The following is a 27,065-nucleotide window of genomic DNA, read 5'->3' as shown; positions in this document are numbered from 1 at the left end:
GTATTTACTCATGACATCAACACATTGTTTAAAAAAACCCACAGGATTTAAAGCATGTAAAGACAAAGTTTATTTTCAATTTAAATATATTAAAGAGTCTACAAATGTTTCAGAACATTTTAGAGCAGAGCGCCACAAGGGCAGCATTTCTTTATCAACATTCAAAGACATTCAGGCCCTATGACCACTGTACCAGTCCAGTAACGAATACAAAAATATAAATAATTAATGGAAGAACTGGCAGTTAACAAAAAATAAAGTAATTGATTCAATTCATACATAATGCAAACAAACAACACATTATTCCATTTAATTCACAGCTGAGTTCCCATAAATTTCTTAACAACAATTGAAACAAAAAACAAAAGATAAATAAAGTAACCCGACATGTGCGGTTTAATTTACATTCATATACACACACTCAATTCAATGAAATCATACAGCCCCTTGGCTGTGGAATTTTAAAAAACAGTTGTGGTGGCGTGAGATGCACAGAAAAACACAACACTTCAGGCAGCGCACCTGTGACGTCCTCTCACACCCTCCAAATCTACACCTCGCTCCCTCCCCCTGGGCAACTTGCTCTGGCCAGTGGCCTAGGCCATCATAGCGAACGGCTGTGTCCGGAAGTGGGGCCTCCAAAATGGAGGGGGACCCTGGAAAGGAGCCTTGTTCTGGTCTCTGTGGTGCAGGTGGCTGGGGAGGGGTCGCGTCCTGGGCGTCAGCACTGCTGGACATTATCAGCGCTTTGGAGACTTCAAGTCGGAATGCCAGGAGGGACAAAGGTGCTTGTTTTGAATTGTGGTCGCTCCGGTGCTCCAGCCACGAGTTCACCAGAGCGAGATCCGCAAGGTGCCACAGAACGGACAGCGGCCAGGCCCCAGGGGATGTGGCCAGGCAAGGCGTGCGGTAAGAGCTGCGCAAATCTCTGTTCAGCTTAGCCGCTCGCATTGCCCGCTCGAAGCCACTGACCAGGGACGTGGAACGGGACCGTCCCTTGGCGGCCGCCGAGAGGATAAAGCCGTGATGGCAGCGGAACAACTTCAGCTTGCCGTCCGAGCTCACAAACTCGTCACCCACTTGTCCCCTTGCCCCGCCGACCTTACCAGCACTTTGCACCCCTGCATCCAACAGCTGCTCCAGCATAGAGGGGATGGACAGCTCGGGCTTGCAAAGGAACACCATGCCATCTGTGCTCTTGTCACCCGACAGGACCATTTTCTTAACAGTGTCCTCTCTGTCAGAGTCATCCAGGCCTAAGTTGAAGTCCACCACCAGGCCAGCGGTGCTCAACATCACAGTGTGATGCAGTGAATAGGGAGACTTGGCCGTGGTGGACCTCAGTAACTCCAGAGGGTACTGGCTGACCCCGTGGTTCCCCTCACGTTTCAGATTTCTACACCCTCTTTGAACTTTTTCCACCAATGTGCGCACCCTGTGCAGTGGGTCAGGCTGCGTGCTGCATGTTTCTGTAGCGGTGGTGTTGTTGCCACTCCCCTGAGCCCTTGCAGGGCCTCGTTCTTCTGCTGCTGCAAATCTCAGTTTGGACAGGAGCTCCAGGAATCGGGACAAAGGCATGGCATCAGCAATAAGGGGCACTCTGGTGAACTCATCCCAATACAGCTTTGTGCTAGGAAACTTCACAAACAGCAGAGAAAAACACCATTAGACATGATATTCAGCAATAAGAGATCCAAGATGAACTTAGTAATGTTGCTTGCATTAAGCACGTCCACAAGCACACAACAGAATGTTGATGTTATTCTTGAGCCAAACTTACTTGCAATGAGCCCATGGCAATGTGGATTCCAACAAATTGAGAGACCTCTTTGGCTGTGACTGCGATTGGCATTTTGCTCGTTTTAGCAGTGACATTGGCAACATCCTGCCATGTCTTCCAGTTGAAATACTGGGTGAAGTAGTCGATTGGTTTCCTTTGGCAACCCTGTGAACTACTGCCATCATTCTGGGAGAGCTGGCTGTAAGGGGAACAGAAAAATGGAAAAAATTGCAAACAATCCTGGCTACAGCAATTTCTGCATCCGTTGACTGACTGGTCCCCATTTGCAAAACATACCCAGCATCTAACTTAAGGGTATTCATCATTCACCTACCTTGTTCTGTCACCAGGCAGATTGCTTGATCCGGCTGGCAGGTTTGCAGAACCACTGCTTCTGTTGCCATGGTAACAGGCTAAAGCAAGAGTTTCTGACACTGGGTCGTTATCAAAGAATTCACTGTTGTCTGTGTCAGAACTCTGCGAGAGGAATTCTACAAGGTCTGCAGTGCTGTGCTCGTCACCTCCTCTCTCATCTAAAACAAAGGGGACAAAGATCGGTTTTAAATGTTGCATAGGAAAACATTGATGCAATTAAATGAGTCAAAAGACAAACAAATATTTAGAAGAATTATCACAAAGCATACCTTCATCAATAAAGCCACTGTCGACACACTGTGCATCAGGTTGGGATATTTCACAGATGTCATCGCATTCCTCCAAGCTGGAGTTGTTCTGACCTGTTAAACATTTTCAATCAGGATTTAGCAGATGATTTAGAAGATAAAAAATGAATAATATCTTCAAAATGATGAAGACAAGTTGTACACAATTGTGTATTTTCCAAAATAATGGTTATGTAATATGGAGGGGCTGTTTTATCATGTACAAAAACATACCCCTGACATCAGGGTGCATCAAACGCCCCAAAGTTCGAAAATTCTGCTCTGCTGTAGCGGTAGTGTTCCTTTGTACTAACATAACTCCCTTGTAAAATCTTTGCAAATTTGGTCAATGTTAAATGGTGGCACAGTTGGTTTAAAAATTGTAATAGCAGTGAATGGACGATTTTAGTCAACTACGTGAAAAGTGTGTTTTTAGACTATTTTAAAAAATTAATTTTAAAGTATTTAGGAGAATTATTTGGCAGAATGTTCCAAATGCCTTTCCACTTTACCAGATTTGAAAGGTTTTATCCCCTATGCGCTAACCTTTCAGCCATGTTCGAACACCCATGTAGCCATCCTTTAGCCATCTTTTGGGCGCTTGATATTCAGGGGAAGTGGAAAGGCAACCAGTGTTACCAGATGTGTCTGTCCAAATCCTGCCCAAAAGGTTCTCAAAAACCGCCAAATTGCGCTAAATTCCGCCCAAATTCAACAAATTACGTTGACTTCTATGGGCCCAAAAAGGCTGAAAAAAAAACGCCAAATGGCCAATTTTTCCCGTTTTTGCCTGCCGACGCTCATCATAAGTCGCCCAATTGGGCGGGCACTGAAGGCAACTGGAGCATTCTTTCAAATGACGTCCCTTACTAGTTTTGATTGAAACAGCCTCAAAACAAACTTTGCAATGATTTTGTAAAACAATGCCCATTCACTGACAGTCAAAATGTCCAGCCTATTGTGTGCCAGCCTTTGACATTAATCGAATTAGCTAGGAATTTGCAAAGAAGTTATGGTAGTACAAAGGAACAATACTGCAGGAGCAGAGTGGAATTTTTGCAAAATTTAGATTTTCAAGGGCCGTTTGATGCACTCTACCGGACATGTTGGAGTCAATAAGCGCTACAATAATGTATACTTACTTTCGCTTCTAGATGGAGAATCCAACACCAATTCTCTGTCCTCTTCTTTGACTGGAAAGAAAATACACTGCTTGGCACTGGGTTGATGAATTGGTGAGGCTACCATCCCGAGCTGACTTCCAGACATGTTCCTCTCTAGCTCAACAGGTGACTCAGACGCTGCCAATGCTGAAAATACACAAAAATGGCCTTAAAAAAAAGACACTGGTAAAACGTAATGAGTTACATGCAATGTACACTTTCCTTTCTAATTAGTCACACATTTTCATCCACATGAAAATCATCCACTGGCTTTAATACAGTTGTAACTACAATTATTGTCAAACAATATATTTGAAGTAGTGAAGGGTCACTGCTCATCTGTTGAAAAGGTGCAGCATTTAGTGGAAACGTCTACAGGAGAAAATCTGCACACTTAGTCTTTTCTTGTGCAGATTATCTTTACTAGATTGCAAGGTCTTAGATCTTCATCAGGCAGAGTACCTACAAACAGTGCTTTGGGGTTAATATACTTCATTAGTGCCACCTGTAATCAGTGGTGAAGCACTCTGAGTCAGTAGAGAATTGTGGGAAATGTAGTGAAAGGCATGAAACCCTAGTTTGTACGTTTAAAAAGTGCAGGAATGTCTCACTGGTTTGCTCTACATTTTGCTTTTGGATTGACTTACGTAACAAATGCCTTGAGCACTTACCACCGCTATTAGAGAGAGACCCATCCTTCCTTTTGCCAAGTTGGGAGTCTTGGCTGCCTTGGGGGTCATTCAAAATGAGCGGGTCCTCCTCCTTCACCACAAACATTTGCACACCCTGCTGCTGCTGCTCAACAGGGAGGGGGTTGCTTATTAGAGGACCCCTTGTATCAGCAGCCTCGGGCAAAAGAACTGGCGGCATCACAGGCTGTGACATCTCCTCTTCCTTAATGCGTATTGCCCCTGGCTGTCCAATGGTAGGCAGTGTGGAAGCCCTGATGTCCCCGCTAATTTGTGTATTTGTAGAATCTGCCACCACCTGAAGAGAGAGAGAGAGTAGTTCATCAGGGGAGTAAATGTGCGCACATCCAACACTGGCTGGCCAGGTGTTTGACAAATTAAGTCCAAAATCAAGAATGCAACGTCTTTTTTTCTTGCTTTGCATACTTAATTGTGGAGAGAAAACGTAGTTGCCATGTAAGTGAAAGTGTTCATACATTTGGAAAGTAAATGTACATTATGGAGAAAGTAACCATTAGTTCAACACTTACCTGGCCACATGCTGCCGATTCACCGCTCCCGTTTCCTCGTGACGTGAGGAACTTTTCCAGAAGAAGGCCTGGCGAGCTTCCTTCTGTTCGGTCTTGACCTTCTAGCTCTGCTTCAGACTTCACCATGTCCACAACACTTGTGGTGACTGACTCCAGTTCAAACACCACCTGCTCTTCAGAATTGTCCACTTGCGATTCTGCCTGGTCAGACCATCTTGGAGGATCAGGACAAACCTGAGCCCCCTTTCCTTCCAGTGATTTGGTGACGCCAGAGTCACCCGCCACTGGGTACAGCTGGTAGACTATCCGGCACTCATCTTTGTCATTAATGAGGGGTTCATGTTCTGTTGATGATCTGTTTCCAGTGTTCCTCTTTTTGCTGTTGCCTCTTCTGCCTCTTCCTCCTCCCCCCTTCTTTCTACCCCTCGCTGTACTGCTTCGGTTGGACTCTGGTTGGCATTTTCTCTCCTCAGCATGCACCTCCTTTTCTGCATCCTCCTCCTTTATCTGAGGAGGGTTTGAAGAATCGTTCTCTGAAGAGGTTCTTTGCAATGAATTATCATTGTCATCTTGAGAGCTTAACTTAGACTGACCATCATTAACTATCAGAACATCTTTTTGAGGGCTTTCTGGTGGTTCCTCGTCGTGAGGGGTGATAGGTCGAGTCTCCTCTTCCACAGTAACCAAATTAACATCTAAAGGCAAGTCTTCTTTCGAGTCTTCTTCTACAACCTTGTCTGGTTCACAAGGGGTCTGAATGGTGTCAGATGAATCCTGTATTTTGGACATTTTGTCACCAGTCTCTGAATGCTTTTTCTTTGTTTTTCTTCTTTTATTATTCTTGCCTTTAGCAGATGAGACTGCTGTTGCACTTTGGTCCTTAGGGGCAGTCACATGAGTTGACTCTGACAAAGATGTAGAGGACCACTGGGAAGGGGTCTGATGCACTCGAGTTGATTCTGGACAAGTGACAGACTGCAACGCTTTCATCCCTTCAGCTAGAGAGGGGACTGCTTCTAAAGAGTCCCCAGTCATACAACTGTTGCCATCTTTTCTAACCTCCTCCTGTTCACCTTCTGCTAAGGCGGGCACATGAGGAAGTGAGGGAGAAGGATTGAGGGCTGGAAAAGAGACCCTTTGGTCCTCCCTGTCCCCGAGACCCAACTCCCTCATCTCCATTTCAGCATCCCAGTCTGATGTAACCTGCAGCTCGAATGTTTTAGGGCTAACTAAATTACTGGGTGTCATTTCTTTTGTTAAAGGTGTTCTCACAGGTGTGCTAGTATCATGACCGACAAACTCTTTCTGTGGTTCACAGGAATTGGGCTCCCGAGAGACTGGCTCTTCTGAATACTTGCTGGTGTCATCACAAACCAAGGAAGGAGAGGCTGCCACCGCAGGGTTTGTGGGCTTCTTCTTTCGACCTACCTTTGCCTTTTTACGCACAGATGACCCGAGATGATCAGTTGAGGATTGCCTTTTCAGATTTTTTGACACGCCACTTGTCTTTTTACGATCATCAGTTTGTTTCACACAAGCTGTCGTAGTTTCCTCAATGAGCGTCATTGGGTCTGAGGTGGTATGTGAGGGCACTTGTTCAGACTGTGACACATTTTGTGGGGCATCCAGTTTATGAACCTTTAACTGTGGCTGTTTGTGTCCTTTAAGTAAAAGCAGGACATCTGACTTGATTTGATCTGGGGGTACAGCAGTTGGGATAACCCCTTTGCTATCCTGTTTGAAGTTGTTTTCCTTAGTGACCTCTACTTCTGAAGTCAGTTCAATAGATTTGGGCATTATTATTTGTTCCCGTTTCTTCTTTTTAGGTGAAGGTGCAATGGTCCCCTCTTTCACTGCCATACCTTTATTGTCCTTACTTTGAGTTTTTGATTTTCTTTTTCTTGACTTGACTTTGGATTTCACTTCTTCTAGATGTATGCCATTTTGCTTTTGATTCTGTGGTTTGTTGAGTATGTCTGCAGGAGTTTTCTTCTTTTCGTGTGTTTTGAATGTTTTGCCTTTTCCTTCTTCCCCCTTCTGTGACTGTTGGTGCAGCTCTTTCTCTTGCAGTTTGCTATCTTTCCCTTTCTTCGATGTTTTGTTCGACCCATCTTTTTTGGACAGTTTTTCGTTTTTGCCTCCAAGACCAAACTTTACTAGAACATGACCTTTCGTTTGTGTTTCTTCTTGGGTTGCAAATGTTAACACCTGTAAAGGAGGATGTGGTGCTGTGTTTCTCTGTTGTGTGTTGTGGATGTCATTTTTCTGTTTTAATAAGGCACTGTGAACTGACTTTTTAGCTTGTGTTTTGTTGCTTTTTTTCTTAGCGGGTCTACCCTTCTTTGCCTTCAACGGTTTAGCCACATTGGTGGTCACTCCACCTTCATTTGATTCATGGGGCGGTGGCAGAGTTTGACCTGATGTCTCCTCACTAGCATGTACCTCTGAGTTAGACTGACTTGTTTTTTGTGCTGCGTGTCCCATATGGTCCTTTGGTTGAACAAAAGTTCCCAGATGTGGTTGGCCAACTTTCTGTTCGGGAACAATGGTGCCTGCCTTTTTCTTTGATTTCTTTTCACTGGTTACTCGCGCTAAAGTACTGCTCTGCGTTCCCTCTGGTGTTAGGTTAACTACTTGTCCCTCAGTCTGCTGTGAACTGTCTGTGGCCACCAGGGAAAAGGCATCACTCAGAGTCATACTCTGCATTTGTACTTCCTCTTCCGGAAGAAACACTCTAGAGACACCACTGTCAGCCTCAAGTTCATTAGTTGGAGTCAAGGAGGATGGGTGTTGCAATTGAAGTGTCTGATTTTTCCCAATTTCCAGTAGAGTCTCATCACTTTTGGACCCGGATGTCATCTCATCAGCCTCATTGATAGACATGGATTCACATATTGTTTTCACTGCTGCACAAGTTTCTTCCATTGTGACCGCCATTTCTTCACCAACAGGAATTTGTTGGAACTCCCCTGTTGAAGTCCTTGTATGGCCCGGGGTTTGTTCACTTGATTGAGTATTCTCAGCTGACGAGCCTACTCCCCCATTTAACGTTGGTGGGGTGGTGAGGTTAACCTGTTGCTCGGCTTGCTCTGAATTTAAGGTCTTAATGCCATCCGCCACCAGCTTCGAGGACCCCGTCTGTGTCAGGTCAAACCTGATGGGTTGAACAACGCCTGGCACTGGCTGAAGGTTCACCGTTTGCAACTGATGCGGCACCGGCTCTAATCCGTATATGACCATCTGATTAACCTTCTGAACATTTCCGAGCGACTCGATCAGCCTCTTGATCTGTTCTGGCTCTATGCATTGGGGCGCCTGTCCTCCAGAGTCTAATCGCAGCACTTGTGACTGACCTATTGCGGCGTGCGTCAGCAGAGGGGGTCCTTGGTTTTGAAAGAGCTGTGTGGCAAGGGCGCGGCAGGCAGGCGCATTTCTGTTCGCTACATGTTTGCGCTTTATGTGATGATGTCGGGTCTTCTCGGTTTTGAACCGGGCTTTGCAATGAGGACAAGGGAATTTCCTTTCTGATGGTTCTGAAAAGCAAATGTGTAAAAAAAGCATGAACTATATTATTTTTATGTACTATATTGTAGTATATGTAATATGTAGTTAGTTGTTTACTTCATTCCATTTTACGGCATTCCACAGAACATTTTCATTATTAATACTACAATTGAATAATACCAAAGATATTCTAGGTTCTAACTTTCAACCATCTCTGGTAATACTACAATGAAACTGTCAGCTACCATTAGCCATTCAATATCTGCATGGAATCTTAATTGGATGATTAAAGGCGCAGTCCTAGAGTAACGAAAAGGTGAGAAAGGGGGCAAATATATTTTTTAGCACTGCATATGAAAAAAATGGAAGTGTTTTTGTCCCTAACCACAACATAAGAAGAAACCGTACCACCAGGGCACATGGGTACTTCACATCATCAAAATGAACTTTTAAAACAGAGTAAACACTGTATTAATATTCTAACAAGTATTATTATTTCTTCTTCCAACAATACTTTTAATATTTATTACTCAAAAGCTTACCGCTCTTCTGTTTCTTTGGCTTTGGAGCAAGGATGGCCTTATCACTGTTCTCCTCGCCTTCATCCTGGTTGTGAGTCTGCAGGTGTTTCTGCAGCGCTTTCGGCATCATGAACCTCTTTCCACACTCCTTACACACGTATGGCTTCTCTCCAGTGTGAGTTCGACTATGGTACTTCAGCAGCGTCAGGGTCTTAAAGGACCTGCCGCAGTCCGAGCATGTGTACCCCTCGCTGGTACAGTGCACCTGTAACACAGTCAGGATTCAGACAGTTTGAGTTTCAGCAAAAAATATATAGATGTACTTTTCATATTTACAATGTTTTCAAAGCCTCCAAAGAATATGGTTAAGTGATAAACTTGGCCAAGTTAAACTAAAGGAATTGGTTAACCGGCAAATAGATAGCCTGCATTCTAAGAAAACGAGGACTCCAGTCTCCTCTATAATATGATTTACCACTACCTCAAGGTTAACTTAATCTGGTTAACTACTGAACCAGATTCTTGGAATACTCCTCCTGGTGTTTTTTTGCAGCTGCATGGCTAGAGGTTCTAATGACAGAACATGACACATAACCCAGCAGAAAGCAGACTTCTGTCTGGAGATAAGGAATTTGCAGCTGCAGTGTTATCAACTGATCTTATTTCCTGCTTGTGGTAGAGTGATGATCACTAAGGTTGTTAAGTGTGTTCTGCTTCTGACTATCACACAAGGGTCATTCCACGCCAAATCAACAAGAGCCCGCGCACTTAGGTCTCAAAAAATTCTGAAAATATTACCAAGTGTACCCATGGTACTTAAGAGAAACACTGTAAATTTATTTGAATGTAAGATGTATACTCTCCGTGTTACAGCCAATTTTACTGGAAGAGGGGGGTGCCCATTTTGTTCACACACTTTTTTTTGTCAAAGTTCACAAGCCCGTAGCTCAATAACTAAACCATGTAGGAAGCTCAAATTTGGCATGCTGGTACATAGATAGGAATAATTTGTTGCTAAACTGTCAGTTTTGGTCTGTATGATCCTGCATCGTCATAGCATTCCCTCAAAGATGATACAAATTGTACTGGAGTTTTTGGCTGTGCTCTGTTTAGGCCTTCAGAAGACATATTTGTGCCCAACATAGCCTCTTGATTTTTCCCCTTGTAGAGACAAGTAGGAACACTCTCATAAAAAGCTATAAATAGAAAGGAAACCCCATCAGTGTTTGACCAGAAGACCTCACAAGTCTGACAAATCATTTTGGGTGTCATTTTCAGAGCTCCAGAACCCCTTGTGGGATTGTCCACAGATTTTTATTTTATTTTTTCTTCATTCTCCATGAAGTCTTCTTTTTAAAAATGCCAATGAGACTTGTCTTATGTGATGTTTTCTTTTTTAATTTCCACCCTGAACATGGGCAAAATGCAAAAAGAGAGCAACATGATTTCGATAACATTTAATGTAAATACTAAATAATCAAATGCAAATTTTGCCCGGACATGATCACCCGAGAGTCCCTGTGCAGGGGTGCAGGTATCCCTTTCAATTTCAATGATTTCAGGAGCGTTCAATGTGGGAGCAGGTGGGTCATTCCAGCTGGAATCAGCAAATGGTCCCCACTCGACCCCCTCGGATTTGCTTGAAAAAAATATATGTGATGGCTTCAACATCCAATAGAACATATCCACCATTGCAGATTTCAGCTGTGCATACTTTTTCCACAAAAAATCTGTAAATAAGGACACCCCCTCCCCCTGATTTGGCGTCACTGCCTGAGTGACCATATTCAGACTTAATTATCTCCAAAACTATTTGTGGTAGGTCCATTATTTTTTTCAGGGCTAAGAGTCATAGACCTGATGAGCATACATTACAATTTGCAGCACTGTATGTCAAATTACACCTTAATACTGGCCCTCTACTTTTCTTTGAAATTAAAATTGCAAGGGTTTTCAGATGTCCATAAAAACCTCAAATTTCAACATTCAAGGTTCATCCTTGGTACATGGTCAGTTCTGTTTCACTCAAGAAAGGCTGCCAGACGGCTAGCCCAAGGGGCTGGAATATAATCCGCGCATGCGCGAGTTCTGAGGTACACTTATATCAAAACTTCATCACGTGAGTATGCCGCGCTACTGTACACAGTATATAAGTCCCAGCGCGGCATACTTCGTCCTCTTTAATCCCTCACGCGATCTGATAAGGTACGAATTGATACTGGTAACGAGGTGCCTACTGGCAGTTAGCTGTCCGAGAGCTGGTGACTATTGTTGCCCCTCTCCAGGCTATCGTTATCAGGCTATTATCCCCACCTTATTAAGGTGTGCTATCGCCGCTTATAGTAACGGTGGCTTCTCCCTGTAGCTTGTGCTTTCGCATGTGAAGCTACTCTCGTGGAATCCCAGAGGCGCACATCCACCTGGAATTCAACTTGAGGTAAGTAATCTGTTGTTGTGGTTTGCTCTAGGGAGGAAAGAGATTACAGAGACATCTCTCTAGCTATATCTCTAATGTTGCTACGGGCACCTTCGGCGCCGTTCAGTAGCTCACTGTGATTCTGCCGCCACTCTCCCTCTTCTATCGAGTTGCTTGCGTGCATGAACTCTCCTGCAGGACGGCCGCGACTCTTCCTCTGTCGAGGAAGTTACTCGCTGGGCTCGTTGGTTCCGCAGTGGAATAATTATCCTGTGTAACAAACTGCCGCCACTCTCCCTCTATCGAGTTGCTTGCGTGCATGTTATACTCCAGCTGCCTCATCTGACGTGATCTCGTGCTGCGCAACTCTCGGCACCGACAATCTCATTCTCGGTACCGGTGAGAGATCAACGCTGGTACCAGAATTCCACTTGAAATTCAACTTGAAATTCAACTTGAGGTAAGTAATCTGTTGTTGTGGTTTGCTCTAGGGAGGAAAGAGATTACAGAGACATCTCTCTAGCTAATCAACGCTGCCTGCCGCCGCTCTCCCTCTGTCGAAGGAGTTGCTTGCGAGCATGTTATAGGCTACTCCAGCAGCCTCACATGACGTGATCTCGTGCTGCGCAACTCTTGGTACCAACAATCTCATTCTCGGTACCGATGAGTGATCAACGCTGGTACCAGGGTCGGTACCTAGGGTGATTAGTGCTGCTACTGGAGTGTGAGACACTTAGTGCCCACCATCTCTTGCACCTCTGCTGGAACCATATCTGGTACCAGGCAGTAACAGTGCTATCAGGTTCATGCCTAAAGTCAAGGTGTGACTGAAATAATAATGATACTTAATGATGAAGTAATAATAATATTAATAATAACATTTATATATTTTCATATATAGGTTAAAAAAAAAAAAAAAAAAAAAAAAAACGATGCCTGGATTCCAGAACTGTTTTAATTGCAACAGTAGAATGCCAGTGAAAGATGGACATACACTGTGTGTGACATGTCTGAGCCCTGATCATGCACTAGCTTTAAGGGCAGGGAGAGCGGTCTCCCCTTCTCATCACATACTCTACTGAGTAAGGTGAATAGGGCTACATGAGATAATACACCATCCTCCCAGGCGTCCACGGACTCAGGTTCGATACCAGCTACTCAACCCTCTCCTCAGCAACTGTCTGAGACCTATGATGTTCTAGCAATAAAATGGCGTCTCTGGTGAAGGGGAATTTGTCCTTGGCATCCGGTCAACAGTGGTTGATGCACCAGCTGGCTGAGCGCCATACAGCGCCACTAGGGCCTGGGCACCAGGCAGCCCCATTAGGGCCCGAGCACCAGGCTGCGCCATCAGGCACAGAGCACCAGATGGCCCCTTCAGTGCAGCCTGCAAGGGTGTCACCACAGCAGCTGTCCCCACAAGATGCTGATAATAGTGTGGAGCTGCTATGAGTGCAAGCATCCGATAACCTTGATGCTGGATACATAGATGGCTTAACATCTCCCCATCATTCTGATTTGAGCTCAGACCTCTTCCCCCGGACTTTGTCAGGGAAATGACGACTGTGTGGGAGCAACCAGAGGCGGCTACCCCTATGCGACAGTGGGCACAGTTTGCCAACATCCACGGAGCAGATAACGTTGGTTTTTGGCAACTATTTTGCGATGGATGACTATTGCTGCTCTCGTCCTCCCTCCTACAGCTCTTGTGGGGAAGGTGGCCCTGCCGCACGTTTTCTCCCACACTCAATTGGAGGTGTGGGAAATGTGTTCTCCCAGTTCTTGGGTTGTTCAACGGTAAGGTTTGGTTACCGGCTACAGTTCAGGCGCCGCCCACCCATGTTCAAGGGTGTTCTTGTTTCTCATCAACCAGACCCAGAGCGGCAGCTGGCCTTACAGAGGAGATAAATACTCTGTTAAGGAAAGGAGCAATAAGGGAGTTAAGTCGCAACGAACGGCGGAGTGGCTTTTATTTGAGCTACTTCCTAGTTCTGAAACTAGATGGTGGATTCCGTGCAATACTGGACCTAAGGCCACTAAACCAGTATTTACGCCCGTTGCATTTCAAATGCTGTCACTGACCCAAATCTGTCAATCGATTCAGTGCGGGGATTGGTTCACGAGTATAGGCTTCAGAGGTGCCTATTTCCACATTGCAGTCCACCCTGCTCATCGCCAGTTTCTCCGATTGCGTTGGAGGACAGAACTTTCGAGTTCAACGTCCTTCCCTTCGGCCTATCCCATTCACAAAATACATGGACACAGCCTTGAGCCCGCTGTGTCAGAGGGGCGTCAGAGTCAATTATCTATCTCAATTACGACTGGTTAAAATGTTCCCAGTAGAGTCAGCAGGCAGGGCAGGACACAGCAATGGTAATGGAATACTTACAAATGTTGGGCCTGTCTCTCAATTCAGACAAGAGCCAACTGCCTCCCTCACAACAAATCGCCTTCCTTGGAGTGAAACTGGACTCTGACGATGGTGGCATGTCTCTCGGATCAGGAGGTTATTGCCCTGAAACAATGCCGGTCACAGTTCATGGGACGGAGGAATGTGCATGCTCACCAGTGTCAGAGGCTGCTGGGCCTCATGGCTGCTGCATCCTAGGTGGTACGCCTTGGCCTTCTAGATATGGGTCCAGTGCAAAGTGGTACCTGCCCAAGTACACCCAGTACTGGACAGGGGAAAATCTGTCCCTCTGCCACCTGTGTGCCTATGAGCCCTCCAATAGTGGGCCATACCCCAGAATTTGTGCAGAGGTATACGACTAGGCAGAATCTACCAGCGCAAAGTTCTGACCACAGACGCATCGCTGTCAGGCTGGAGGGCAGTCTTGAATGATGTAGGAGCCAGAGGAGTGTTGGAAAACTGTCCACATAAATATTCTCGAGTTGAGACTGATATATCTTGCCCTCCGGCACTTTTTGCCAGTACTCCAGAACAAGAGTGTCTTAATTCGAACAGACAACATGTCGGCCATAGCATATGTGACCGCCAGGGAGGCCTGAGGTCCCAGGCGTTACGCAACATGGCCCGGGAACTCCTCCTCTAAGCAGGCACTCGACTCCACTCGATCAGAGCAGTGCACCTGCCGGGCACTCTGAACACAGCAGCATACCTGCTGTCAAGGGGTAAGCCACACCCAAGTGAATGGCGATTGCACCCGGAAACAATGCATCTGATCTGGGTTCATTTTGGGAAGGCACACAGCAATCTTTTCGCCTCAAGGGAGTCGACCCACTGTCCACTCTGGTTTTCCTTAAACCAAGACGACGCACCACTGGGGGTGGACGATCTTCCCCCCTCTCTCCATGATTCCTGGAGAAGACCAGGAAGGAGAACCTGAGAGTTGTCTTAATGGCTCCATTTCGCCCCCATGTGCCATGGTTTGCAGAGATTCAGACCCTCCTCTCGAGCACCCCATGGCAACTCCCATTGCGCAAGGGGAGAGTTGTGGCACCTGACACCAGCCGCCCTAAATTTGTGGGTCTGGCCATTAGAAGGGACACCCTCCTCGCTCGGGGGTTGTTATTCTCAGTTACAAGAACCTTGCAGTGTGCTAGGGCCCCATCGACAAGAGCTGTGTACTCTTAAAGATGGGCAGCCTTCAAAGCATGGTGCGAACAGTGGCATGAGTGCCCCCGGTCCTGCCCTCTAGCTTCAGTCCTGGAATTCTTGCAAAAGAAACTTGGTGAAGGCAAGTCCCCTTCAAAGCTAAAGGTTTTTCTCTCTGCAATATCCGCCTGCCATAAGCGAGTAGATGGCAAAACGCTCGGAGCTAATCCTCTGTCTATCCAATTCATGAGAGGAGCTCAAAGACTGCGCCCAAGGAGGCTTCAATCTGTGCCGCCATGGCAGTTCCACATTGTCCTCAGTGCTCTGGCGAAGCCCCCATTCGAGCCCGTTGGGAGTATCAACCTAAAATGGCTGTCTCAGAAGGCGATTTTTCTTCTCGCCATCACCTCAGCGAAGCGTATTGGAGAGCTACATGCGCTGTCCACTCATCCTGACTGCTTCCATGTTCAGCCAGAAGGCACCGGTGTGGTCCTACGCCCTAATACAGACTTTATGCCGAAGATTCTTTCAACACAGAATCTCAACCAGGCGATTGTGTTGGACTCCTACCGCCCTCCTAACTCTGAGCCACCTCATGGTCGCTCCTGAAGGGAGTCCTTTTACAAGAGGTTGCCCGGTGGCCTGCTGGTACGGCTTCCCCCGAGATCTACACAAGGTTCTATAACCTCAACATGTTATCTCCCACATCCTTTGGGAATTCGGTTCTAAGCTTGTGACAGATGGTCACATATTCGACTGTGTTTAACTTGAGTTCTGTTAACCAGTCACTCTAGCCCTGTTGGCATGTGGACATTCAATAAGGGTCTTTGACTCTTGCATTGTCCAGTGTCTTTATTCAATTGTCGTATGGTTGTCCGCCGCGACGTTTTGGGCATACATATTCCAGCCCCTTGGGCTAGCCGTCTGGCAGCCTTTCTTGAGTGAAACAGAACGTTGGGTTACGGATGTAACCTTGGTTCTGTGAAGGAAAGAAAGGCTGCCAGACTTCGTCGTCGCTCTGGACTTCGCGTTCAGGATTTTTATGAGGACGAAGTATGCCGCGCTGGGACTTATATACTGTGTACAGTAGCGCGGCATACTCACGTGATGAAGTTTTGATATAAGTGTACCTCAGAACTCGCGCATGCGCGGATTATATTCCAGCCCCTTGGGCTAGCCGTCTGGCAGCCTTTCTTTCCTTCACAGAACCAAGGTTACATCCGTAACACAACGATATGTGCCATGACTTTCACATCACATCATATTTGATATAAGGGTGCAATGGTTGTTGAGATGCAGAGGTCCAAAAATGGGCAAAAACTAATTTATACCATTATTTGGAGCAATATTCCCAATCTATGACACCAGTTGTGAACTTGCTGTTTGGTGTCTTCATAACATATCTAAAATTTGGGATGGTGTTTTGCCCCATTATTTTTATAATGAATTTTAAAAACTAATTCCTGTGTGACATGCAGGTGTACCTTAGGAGCCCTGTTACCTTAGAAAAAAATTGGGTTTACTACACCTAAAATGAATAGCCAAGTCAGTGTACACTAAAACCTAAAATCTCTGATACCAAATAGGTGATTTTATACTTCAGTATTTCAGTATATCTGACTTAACCCTCAATTCCATCCTAAGAAGGTGGCCAATCCCCTTGATTTTTGTGTTCCATTTTCACACAAAGATGGCGGCTCATGGAGCCAATGGCATAGTTCCAAAATAGTTCCAGGAAGTCAGCATCAAGGGAAGGAAACAAAACACCATTGTTTGGAGCAATATTTCCAATATATGACAGCGGTTGTGAACTTGCTGTTTGTTGTTTCTCGAAGAGGATATTCTTATTAACAACATATCTAAAAATTGGGATGGTGTTTTGTCCCTTTATTTGTATAATGCCTTTTCAAATCTCAATGCAGTGTGGCATGCATCCCTCAAATCCATCCAAAGTGGCGTCATGAAAAAAACCCCAACCATTTTTTAGAGCAATACCTCCAAAGTATGACACCAGCTGTGAACTTGTTTTTTGTTGTGTCTGTAAGAGGATATTTTTATTAACAACATAGCAAAAAAATAGAATGGTGTTTTGCCTCATTCCTTTTAATGATCGTAAAGCGCATTGCGGTGTGACATAAGCCTGTGATCAAATAGTGCAGAGGGAAGCGGAAGTGGTGAATTGTTCTGGGCCAAGGACATGGGGGAATCAAGATTGGGTACTCATTACATTGCATGTATTGGGAAGGGGTCTCTTCAGACGACTTTATCCCGGGCCCAGGCAAAGCTGTTTGTTCAGCTCAGTATTTCTGATTTTTTTTTTCAGGGATTCTGGCCTCATCTTTTTAAGTGTACTATCGGCCAGATGATCAAGTGACTACGCAACATGTTCTCACTGGCGCTACGTTAGCAATAAATTCAAGATGGTTGAGAGAAGTACCATTTTGAGAGAAGTCATAAAAAAACAACCTCTGGAAATAAAACAAGGTGTTGATATGATTTCCTTGATGCAACCTTGACTTCCTTGATGGTGATTTAATATTTGAAAAAAAAAATGAAATGTATTAAACAAGTCAGGAACTTTCAATGCTCTGGCCTGTGACAAATGATTTTATACACACTTAACTTTCAATCACTAGCTGCATCTTATGAGTTGACTTTATAAGGTAGCTTGCCATTGTCATTGATGGTGCATTAGGTATCTGCATTCATATTGTTGTGTGCAACCATCCGTCATTGGCAATTCAATGAGGAACACCTGAATGAAACTTTGAATGAAACTTTATTGTCATTGTACAGGTACAACGACATTGGTACCTTGAAGGACAATGACAACATAGGTATTGATTTCAGTAAGGATACCACCACCATGCTCAGGGCACTTCGGTCAGGGGAGGATGATGGGGGGCGGGACGTTCTACAATCAGGATACCTCTTTACAAACTGTCTCCTCCTATATGTCATCTCTAATCAACTTTTACTTTCCTATGCGACCATAAAACAGTCCCACCCCCGCCAACAGTCACCATGACAGAGGTACCCTGACTGTAGAACTGTGCCCCGCCCCCAATCCACCACCATATCTGAACGCTTTTGCATGCTGCAAAGCTTCCTTTCGGCTTCCATCATCTTATCTGGATCAATGTGATGATGAACTTTACAAGTAATGAACATTGTCTACAAGTATCCAAACCATGATTGTTGTAATCACTGCTGCTAACCTGCAATCCACTTGTCAGCATTGCAGTGATATAATATTATAATAAGGCAGGCAGCTGAATTAGATCGCAACAATGTGACAAGAACCACATGGTTGTCTGGTGCTAATATGAACTTCTGTGCCTTCAATATTCACCTGATATTGAATACTGCATGCAAGCAAACTCTTCTAACTAAAACTCCAGGACCATGCTGTCAAAATAGTCTGAGGGAATCTCTAGCCAGTATGAATTAAGTTATTTTGCAATACAGCTGATAACTTAACGAGTAAGACACAAGCTTCATAGCAAATATAAAGTTACAGGTGCTGATTGAAAGACTAGTTAGGATGGGAGTCCTTGTTGCAAACAAGAGTGCTACAATTCTTTAAACCTCTCCTATTTCATCACTTTATTCCAAGACTACTACTACCGCTACCACTACCACTACTACTACTACTACTACTACTAAAATGATGATGATGATGATTATTATGATTTTACAATTAAAATAATTAATGTCTATCAAAGCCATGTGCAATGTGCTATTCTTGCTGTGTGGCATCAATCAATTCATTTACAAGTGTTATGGTTTCCCTAGAATTTGCTTTGTCATTCACAGGGTAGCCATCTTGTTTTCACTATTAAGGTGACATCAGAGCCATGGATTTGAGAGTTGCGACAAGTCGGTTGGTGACATGGTCCTCATAGCTTCAAGTAATTGTAGCCAATTGAGATTTTGAAGTCTGTTATAAAAAAATTGGGATGGTGTTTTGCCTCATTCTTTTTATATGTTGTTAAGAAAAACATCCTCTTTCAGAAACACCAATCAGAAAGTTCCTAACTAGTGTCATAGATTGGAAATATTGCTCCAAACATTGGTGCAAATTAATTTTTTCCCATCTTTGGACCTCTGTATCTCAACAACCATTGGAGCCTTTTGTTAGATATACTATGATGTGAAAGTCATGGTACATATCAGACCATTTACCAAGGATGAACCTTACATGTAGAACTTTGAGGTTTTTACAGACATTTGGAAACCCTAGAACATATGATATCTACAAAAAGTAGAGGCACATTATTACGGTGTGATTTGACTTACAGTGCTGCAAATTGTAATATATGATATTCAGGTCTGGGACTCTTAGCCCTGACACAAATAGTTCTGGAGATAATTGAGTCTGAACATGGTCACTCATGCAATGTCGCTAAAACAAGCGTAGGGGGTGTACTTATTTACAGATTTTTTTGTGCCAAAAGTATCCAGAGCTGAGTTCTGATATTGTGGATATGATCTATTGGATGTTTAAGCCATCACATACATTTTTTTCAGGCAAATCCGAGGGGGTCGAGTGGGAGATTTTTCAGAAATTTGCTGATTCCAGCTGGAATGACCCAGGTTCGCACACCAAAAGAGACAGTAGGTCAGGCACAAAGAGTCATGTTGTTACTTTTTTTGACCAGCAGATGGCAGCGGAAGAAACGCATAGAAAACATATTGCTCTCAATGTGCATGTTGCCCATGTTCAGGTTGGAAATTATAAAAGAAAACATCACATAAGACAAGTCTCATTGGCATTTTTAAAAAGAAGAATTCATGGAGAATGAAGAAAAAAATAAAATAAAAATCTGTGGACAATCCCACAAGGGGTTCTGGAGCTCCGAAAATGACACCCAAAATGATTTGTCAGACTTGTGAGGTCTTCTGGTCAAACACTGATGGGGTTTCCTTTCTATTTATAGCTTTTTATGAGAGTGTTCCTACTTGTCTCTACAAGGGGGAAAAATCAAGAGGCTATGTTGGGCACAAATATGTCTTCTGAAGGCCTAAACAGAGCACAGCCAAAAACTCCAGTACAATTTGTATCATCTTTGAGGGAATGCTATGACGATGCAGGATCATACAGACCAAAACTGACAGTTTAGCAACAAATTATTCCTATCTATGTACCAGCATGCCAAATGTGAACTTCCTACATGGTTTAGTTATTGAGCTACGGGCTTGTGAACTTTGACAAAAAAAAGAATGTGAACAAAATGGGCAACCCCCTCCCCCAGTAAAATTGGCTGTAACACGGAGAGTATACATCTTTCATTCAAATAAATTTACAGTGTTTCTCTTAAGCACCACAGGTACACTTGATAATATTTTCAGAATTTTTTGAGACCTAAGTGTGCGGGCACTTGTTGATTTGGCGTGGAATGACCCACAAACAAGCCTGGCTCTTTGGTGTAGCAGTCAGAGCCCCAGTTTGGTACTCAAAGTTTGAGTCCCGTCGGTCACCTTCAGTTGACTATTCTTTGACCAGAATAGAGACATCAGAGTAAACCCTGCTTGAATGTATCCTGCATGCACACCAAGCTCTCACTCACATGTTATACACACCTTCTTGTGCACAGTAAGGTGTGAAAGCCTCTTAAAGGCCTCTCCACACAGGATGCAAGTGAAGGGCTTCCTCTCTGCGTGTGTGCGCTGGTGGGCCATGAGATCGGTAGAGTTGGCGAAGTGCCGATCGCAGACGTAGCAGGCGAAAAGGGCGTCTCCCAGCATGCACTGCTCATACTCGGCCGGGTGGCTCATCTTCAGGTGGCGGCGTTTGCTCTTGTCATCGCTGAAGATGATGTGGCACTCCAGACACTGCAGAGACAGCTGGGAGGCTGGGGGAGAGAGAGAGAGAGAGAGAGAGAGAGAGAGAGAGAGAGAGAGAGAGAGAGAGAGAGAGAGAGAGAGAGAGAGAGAGAGAGAGACAGAGAGAGAGACAGACAGGCAGACAACAGACAGGCAGACAGGAAGACAAACAGAATATGACAAGGGAAACATATAAATTGTAAGTAAACACACCTAAAGAGGTCCAAAATCCACATTACACAGCCAACTGTATTTTGAAAGATGGGTACTGCAAATTCACAACCCTTTTTGAATAAACAAACCCCTTGATCTCGTTGTAAGTCCCCCAACGCCCCTTTGACCTCATCGTAAGCCCCCCACCGCCTCCCTTAGTATTAAAAAATAAAATAGGCTAATGGCCCCCAATGCCAACTAAGCACCGCCCCCTCTCAGCTGTGTCCTTGTCAACGCCCTCCGAGGGCTCCCCAACGCCCCCTGTGGGACTGTATAGAGCCCCTGTTGAGAAACACCAATTTATATGAACATCAAAACAATCACTGCACACTTTGTATTACTGAGCACTGCATTGAATGGTGTGCAGTGATTCATCTTTCATATGCAAATGAACACCTGTTGCATGGGCATTGCAAGTTAACATCATTAGGCATAGCAGAGAAATGAGGTTGGAATACATACACGTGAGAGGCATCACTGTGGGCTTTGTCATGTCCAACTTCAGCGGCTCCATTCGGTCCCTCTTGGGGGGAATATTCTTCCTCACAACCGTACTGATGCCAGTTGCCCCTGCATCTCTCGTCACAGTGGGAGCTGCATTTGGATCTTGCGTGGTCTCTTTTGGAGATGAAACACCGTCTTCCCTCTTCTGTTTAGTGGGTTCAGATGGTGTAGTCTTGATGGAGGCAGCGAGGTCATTGGATGGATCCATCTTGCTGGCCACTAAGCCATTGGATGGATCAATCGTGGTGGCAACTGGGCCATTGGGTGGATCGATCTGATGGCCTGGGAGATGTGGTGCACTTGCGGCTTCTTTTGGGAGGTCTGGGTGCTCCACTGCCTCCTTGTGGCCGGTGTCCACAAGGGTCATGTTATCAGGCATGGCAGATGTAGCAGAGGAGAGGGACTTGAGGGGTTCCTCCTCCTTGGAGGGCGTCCTGGGCTCAGGGTCACTCTCTGCCGTGACTCCCTCACCACTCGCTCCCGGTTCACGTGCTGTCCCGTTCACCACCTCCATGTCCTTTGTCTATCACTCTATTCTAGAGGATGATTGGAGTCTGAAGTTTGGTGGAAACTAGGAGCAGACTGTGGGAAACATGTATCAAGACAAGCACACGATTTAAGTAGGCTATATGGCCGAAATCACAAGAATACAGAATCACAAGAGTAGCCTACATTCCGCATACTAAAGGGCTCATCTTTTTACAGTTGTGGTAGAAAGTGCGGTAAAGTTAGTTTGATATTGGACATTCATTTGACATTCAAAATAAAAACGTGATGGATCTGAAAAATAAGTCTTGTGGTACATGAGGGACTTCTGTCCCTATGTTAAAAAGATGGTTTGATGACTCAAGGTCAAAAGGTCAAGGAGCCTAATTAGTTTATATCAACATATTAAGTCTTTTTATTATTTGTAGAATTACTTGAGTGCTAAATCTAAAAAACAAGTCTTGTGGTAAATGAGGTATATTTATCTCTGTTTTATAAAACTGGTGTGGTGATCAGAGGTCAAAAGGTCAAGGAGCCTAATTCATTTACAACACATTTTTTATGATTTTATTTTTTTCTGGATTGACAGAATGAAGAATGACAAAACGAACTCTTGTGGCATATGAGGGACACATGCCTCTGTGTTACAAAACTGGTTAACCGACTCAAGGTCAAAAGGTCGCGGAGCCTAATTCATTTATATCACTCATTTTTGTAATATTATTATTAAAATACCCACCAAAGTGATTCATCTGTAAAACAAGTCTTGTGGCAAATGATGGACATTTATGTCTGTGTGATAGACCTGGTGTGGTGAGCCAAGGTCAAAAGGTCAAGGAGCCTAATTCATTTATACCACCATTTTAAATATTTTTATTATTTATAGAATTACTTGAGTGCTAAATCTAAAAAACAAGTCTTGTGGTAAATGAGGTATATTTATCTCTGTTTTATAAAACTGGTGTGGTGATCCGAGGTCAAAAGGTCAAGGAGCCTAATTCATTTACAACACATTTTTTATGATTTTATTTTTTTCTGAATTGACAGAATGAAGAATGACAAAATGAACTCTTGTGGCATATGAGGCACACATGCCTCTGTGTTACAACACTGGTTAACCGACTCAAAGTCAAAAGGTCGCGGAGCCTAATTCATTTATATCACTCATTTTTGTAATATTATTATTAAAATACCAACCAATGTGATGAATCTGTAAAAGAAGTCTTGTGGCAAATGAGGGACATTTATGTCTGTGTGATAGAGCTGGTGTGGTGAGCCAAGGTCAAAAGGTCAATGAGCTTAATTAGTTTATATCAAAATTTTAAATTACACACACAGAGCTAGCTTTTCGCTTGCTCGCTTACTCGCCACTCTATCATGGAACGTTCACTGAAAGTTCCCGCGGCTTGAACTACCAATGAACAGGCGAGAAGTACCGAACTCTGCATTCTGATTGGTTACTCATAGGCAGAAAATCAAGTACTGCATGCTTTTGACAAAGCTATACAGTTCACAAGTGTGTTTTCATAAGTTGTGGAAAAGGCTACTGGAACTTTTGACCATGAATCACAAAACCAATGTTGTAAACCAATGTCCGTTGTATGTCACAAAAGGATTTTTCATTCTTCATTCATTTTTCATTCTTCATTTACAGATCTATCACTTTATAAAAAGTGATGAAAATGCATTATTCTACTTGACCTTTTGACCTTGAGTTTCTTAACCATTTTTGTGACACAGAAGCACATGTCCCTTATATGCCACAATAGTTAATTTTGTCATTTTTCATTCTGTCCATTTGGGAAAAAATGAAATTAAAAAAATTGTGTTCTAAATGAATTAGGCCCCTTGACCTTTTGACCTCTGATCACCACACCAGTTTTATAAAACAGAGATAAATATACCTCATTTACCACAAGACTTGTTTTTTTAGATTTAGCACTCAAATAATTCTATAAATAATAAAAAAATTTAAAATGGTGATATAAATGAATTAGGCTCCTTGACCTTTTGACCTTGGCTCACCACACCAGGTCTATCACACAGACATAAATGTCCATCATTTGCCACAAGACTTGTTTTAGAGATGAATGACTTTGGTGGGTATTTTAATATTAATATTACAAAAATGAGTGATATAAATGAATTAGGCTCCGCGACCTTTTGACCTTGAGTCGGTTAACCAGTTTTGTAACACAGAGGCATGTGTGCCTCATATGCCACAAGAGTTCATTTTGTCATTCTTCATTCTGCCAATTCAGAAAAAAATAAAATCATAAAAAATGTGTTGCAAATGAATTAGGCTCCTTGACCTTTTGACCTCTGATCACCACACCAGTTTTATAAAACAGAGATAAATATACCTCATTTACCACAAGACTTGTTTTTTAGATTTAGCACTCAAATAATTCTATAAATAATAAAAATATTTAAAATTTTGATATAAACTAATTAAGCTCATTGACCTTTTGACCTTGGCTCACCACACCAGGTCTATCACACAGACATAAATGTCCCTCATTTGCCACAAGACTTGTTTTACAGATTCATCACATTGGTTGGTATTTCAATAATAATATTACAAAAATGAGTGATATAAATGAATTAGGCTCCGCGACCTTTTGACCTTGAGTCCGTTAACCAGTGTTGTAACACAGAGGCATGTGTGCCTCATATGCCACAAGAGTTCGTTTTGTCATTCTTCATTCTGTCAATTCAGAAAAAAATAAAATCATAAAAAATGTGCTGTAAATGAATTAGGCTCCTTGACCTTTTGACCTCTGATCACCACACCAGTTTTATAAAACAGAGATAAATATACCTCATTTACCACAAGACTTGTTTTTTAGATTTAGCACTCAAATAATTCTATAAATAATAAAAATATTTAAAATTTTGATATAAACTAATTAAGCTCATTGACCTTTTGACCTTGGCTCACCACACCAGGTCTATCACACAGACATAAATGTCCCTCATTTGCCACAAGACTTGTTTTACAGATGAATCACTTTGGTTGGTATTTTAATAATAATATTACAAAAATGAGTGATATAAATGAATTAGGCTCCGCGACCTTTTGACCTTGAGTCGGTTAACCAGTTTTGTAACACAGAGGCATGTGTCCCTCATATGCCACAAGAGTTCATTTTGTCATTCTTCATTCTGCCAATTCAGAAAAAAATAAAATCATAAAAAATGTGTTGCAAATGAATTAGGCTCCTTGACCTTTTGACCTCTGATCACCACACCAGTTTTATAAAACAGAGATACATATACCTCATTTACCACAAGACTTGTTTTTTAGATTTAGCACTCAAGTAATTCTATAAATAATAAAAAATATTTAAAATGGTGGTATAAATGAATTAGGCTCCTTGACCTTTTGACCTTGGCTCACCACACCAGGTCTATCACACAGACATAAATGTCCATCATTTGCCACAAGACTTGTTTTACAGATGAACCACTTTGGTGGGTATTTTAATAATAATATTTACAAAAATGAGTGATATAATTGAATTAGGCTCCGCGACCTTTTGACCTTGAGTCGGTTAACCAGTTTTGTAACACAGAGGCATGTGTCCCTCATATGCCACAAGAGTTCGTTTTGTCATTCTTCATTCTGTCAATCCAGAAAAAAATAAAATCATAAAAAATGTGTTGCAAATGAATTAGGCTCCTTGACCTTTTGACCTCTGATCACCACACCAGTTTTATAAAACAGAGATAAATATACCTCATTTACCACAAGACTTGTTTTTTAGATTTAGCACTCAAGTAATTCTATAAATAATAAAAAATATTTAAAATGGTGGTATAAATGAATTAGGCTCCTTGACCTTTTGACCTTGGCTCACCACACCAGGTCTATCACACAGACATAAATGTCCATCATTTGCCACAAGACTTGTTTTACAGATGAACCACTTTGGTGGGTATTTTAATAATAATATTTACAAAAATGAGTGATATAATTGAATTAGGCTCCGCGACCTTTTGACCTTGAGTCGGTTAACCAGTTTTGTAACACAGAGGCATGTGTCCCTCATATGCCACAAGAGTTCGTTTTGTCATTCTTCATTCTGTCAATCCAGAAAAAAATAAAATCATAAAAAATCTGTTGTAAATGAATTAGGCTCCTTGACCTTTTGACCTCTGATCACCACACCAGTTTTATAAAACAGAGATAAATATACCTCATTTACCACAAGACTTGTTTTTTAGATTTAGCACTCAAGTAATTCTACAAATAATAAAAATACTTAATATGTTGATATAAACTAATTAGGCTCCTTGACCTTTTGACCTTGAGTCATCAAACCATATTTTTAACATAGGGGCAGAAGTCCCTCATGTACCACAAGACTTATTTTTCAGATCCATCAAGTTTTTATTTTGAATGTCAAATGAATGTCCAATATCAAACTAACTTTACCGCACTGGGGAAGTGCGGCCTGTCACCATCCCTTTCTTCTCAAATTAATTTACTTTCAGTTTCAGAGAGGAATAGAGGGAGTCTATTGGATAATCGGAGCTATAATTATGAGCGGGGGAAATGTACGCAAGAGTCATCCATTCAGCCTTGTGTGCACATTTTTACATGGACATGAACAACGAACGTTCAGATAATTCATCCAGCATCACATACCCAAGGGGACGTGACGCTCTTATTTGCAATGACCAACTTTCCCCAAAAAAGATACAGGCATGCCGGTTATGGAGGTGCATAGGTTACTTTGTGGCGGCGATAGAATCTTCACAAAACCTATCGGTATTCAGAGCGTAGATCATATTAACACGAGAGATACTTTGTAGCAATTTCTGGCCTGGACTCGCTCAGTATCCAGACCAGTGGCATCATTGCGCACTGTTTTGCTAACGTTAAAAGCGTTGTGAAATCATCCATACGCCGATAGAGCCTCATCTTTTAAAAGATAGGTTTGCAGAAATCTGAAACATTTATCTGATCGCTTTGCAGCATCTGCTGCTGGGTCACTTGTGGCTAACAAAGCTACTCCATTGTTTAGCCGGTGGTCTGAATAATTTACCCAGAGAAAAGGCCGCTCTGGAATATAACAGTAACTATGTCTCCAGCACGTCTAATTATGTTGAACGCAAAACGCACACGGGTAATCTGACACATGGAGGATGTGTGCACTTGCAGTAGCCTCTATGTACGCACCTATGTTGCTCTCCTCCGCCTGGACATTTT

General features: G+C 43.1%; 1 protein-coding gene across 1 annotated transcript; it reads right to left on the bottom strand.

The window, feature by feature from the left end:
- Positions 1-46: 46 nt before the first annotated feature.
- Positions 47-27,065, bottom strand: LOC134449172 (uncharacterized). Its single transcript, XM_063198988.1, has 11 exons — positions 27,036-27,065; positions 21,323-21,946; positions 20,405-20,676; positions 8,871-9,114; positions 4,825-8,357; positions 4,277-4,592; positions 3,585-3,752; positions 2,425-2,517; positions 2,115-2,313; positions 1,781-1,979; positions 47-1,638 (listed from the first exon to the last, which is right to left on the bottom strand). Exons 2-11 carry the CDS (start codon positions 21,876-21,878, stop codon positions 436-438), a joined length of 6,783 nt encoding a protein of 2,260 aa, XP_063055058.1. The 5' UTR covers positions 21,879-21,946; positions 27,036-27,065; the 3' UTR covers positions 47-435.

The sequence above is a fragment of the Engraulis encrasicolus genome, chromosome 5 (assembly GCF_034702125.1).
Source record: "Engraulis encrasicolus isolate BLACKSEA-1 chromosome 5, IST_EnEncr_1.0, whole genome shotgun sequence".
Lineage (NCBI taxonomy): Eukaryota > Metazoa > Chordata > Actinopteri > Clupeiformes > Engraulidae > Engraulis > Engraulis encrasicolus.
The sequence above is the reverse complement of the archived record's forward strand: the minus strand, read 5'-3'. Positions and strand labels throughout refer to the sequence as shown.

Excerpts from the sequence above, each read along its gene's own strand:
- LOC134449172 (XM_063198988.1), bottom strand. The coding sequence starts at position 21,878 with ATGGAGGTGGTGAACGGGACAGCACGTGAACCGGGAGCGAGTGGTGAG. Across the intron at positions 9,115-20,404 it reads ACCTTACTGTGCACAAGAAG|GTGCACTGTACCAGCGAGGG; the intron begins GTGTGTATAACA and ends ACTGTGTTACAG. Across the intron at positions 2,314-2,424 it reads CAGTGGCTTTATTGATGAAG|ATGAGAGAGGAGGTGACGAG; the intron begins GTATGCTTTGTG and ends CCTTTGTTTTAG.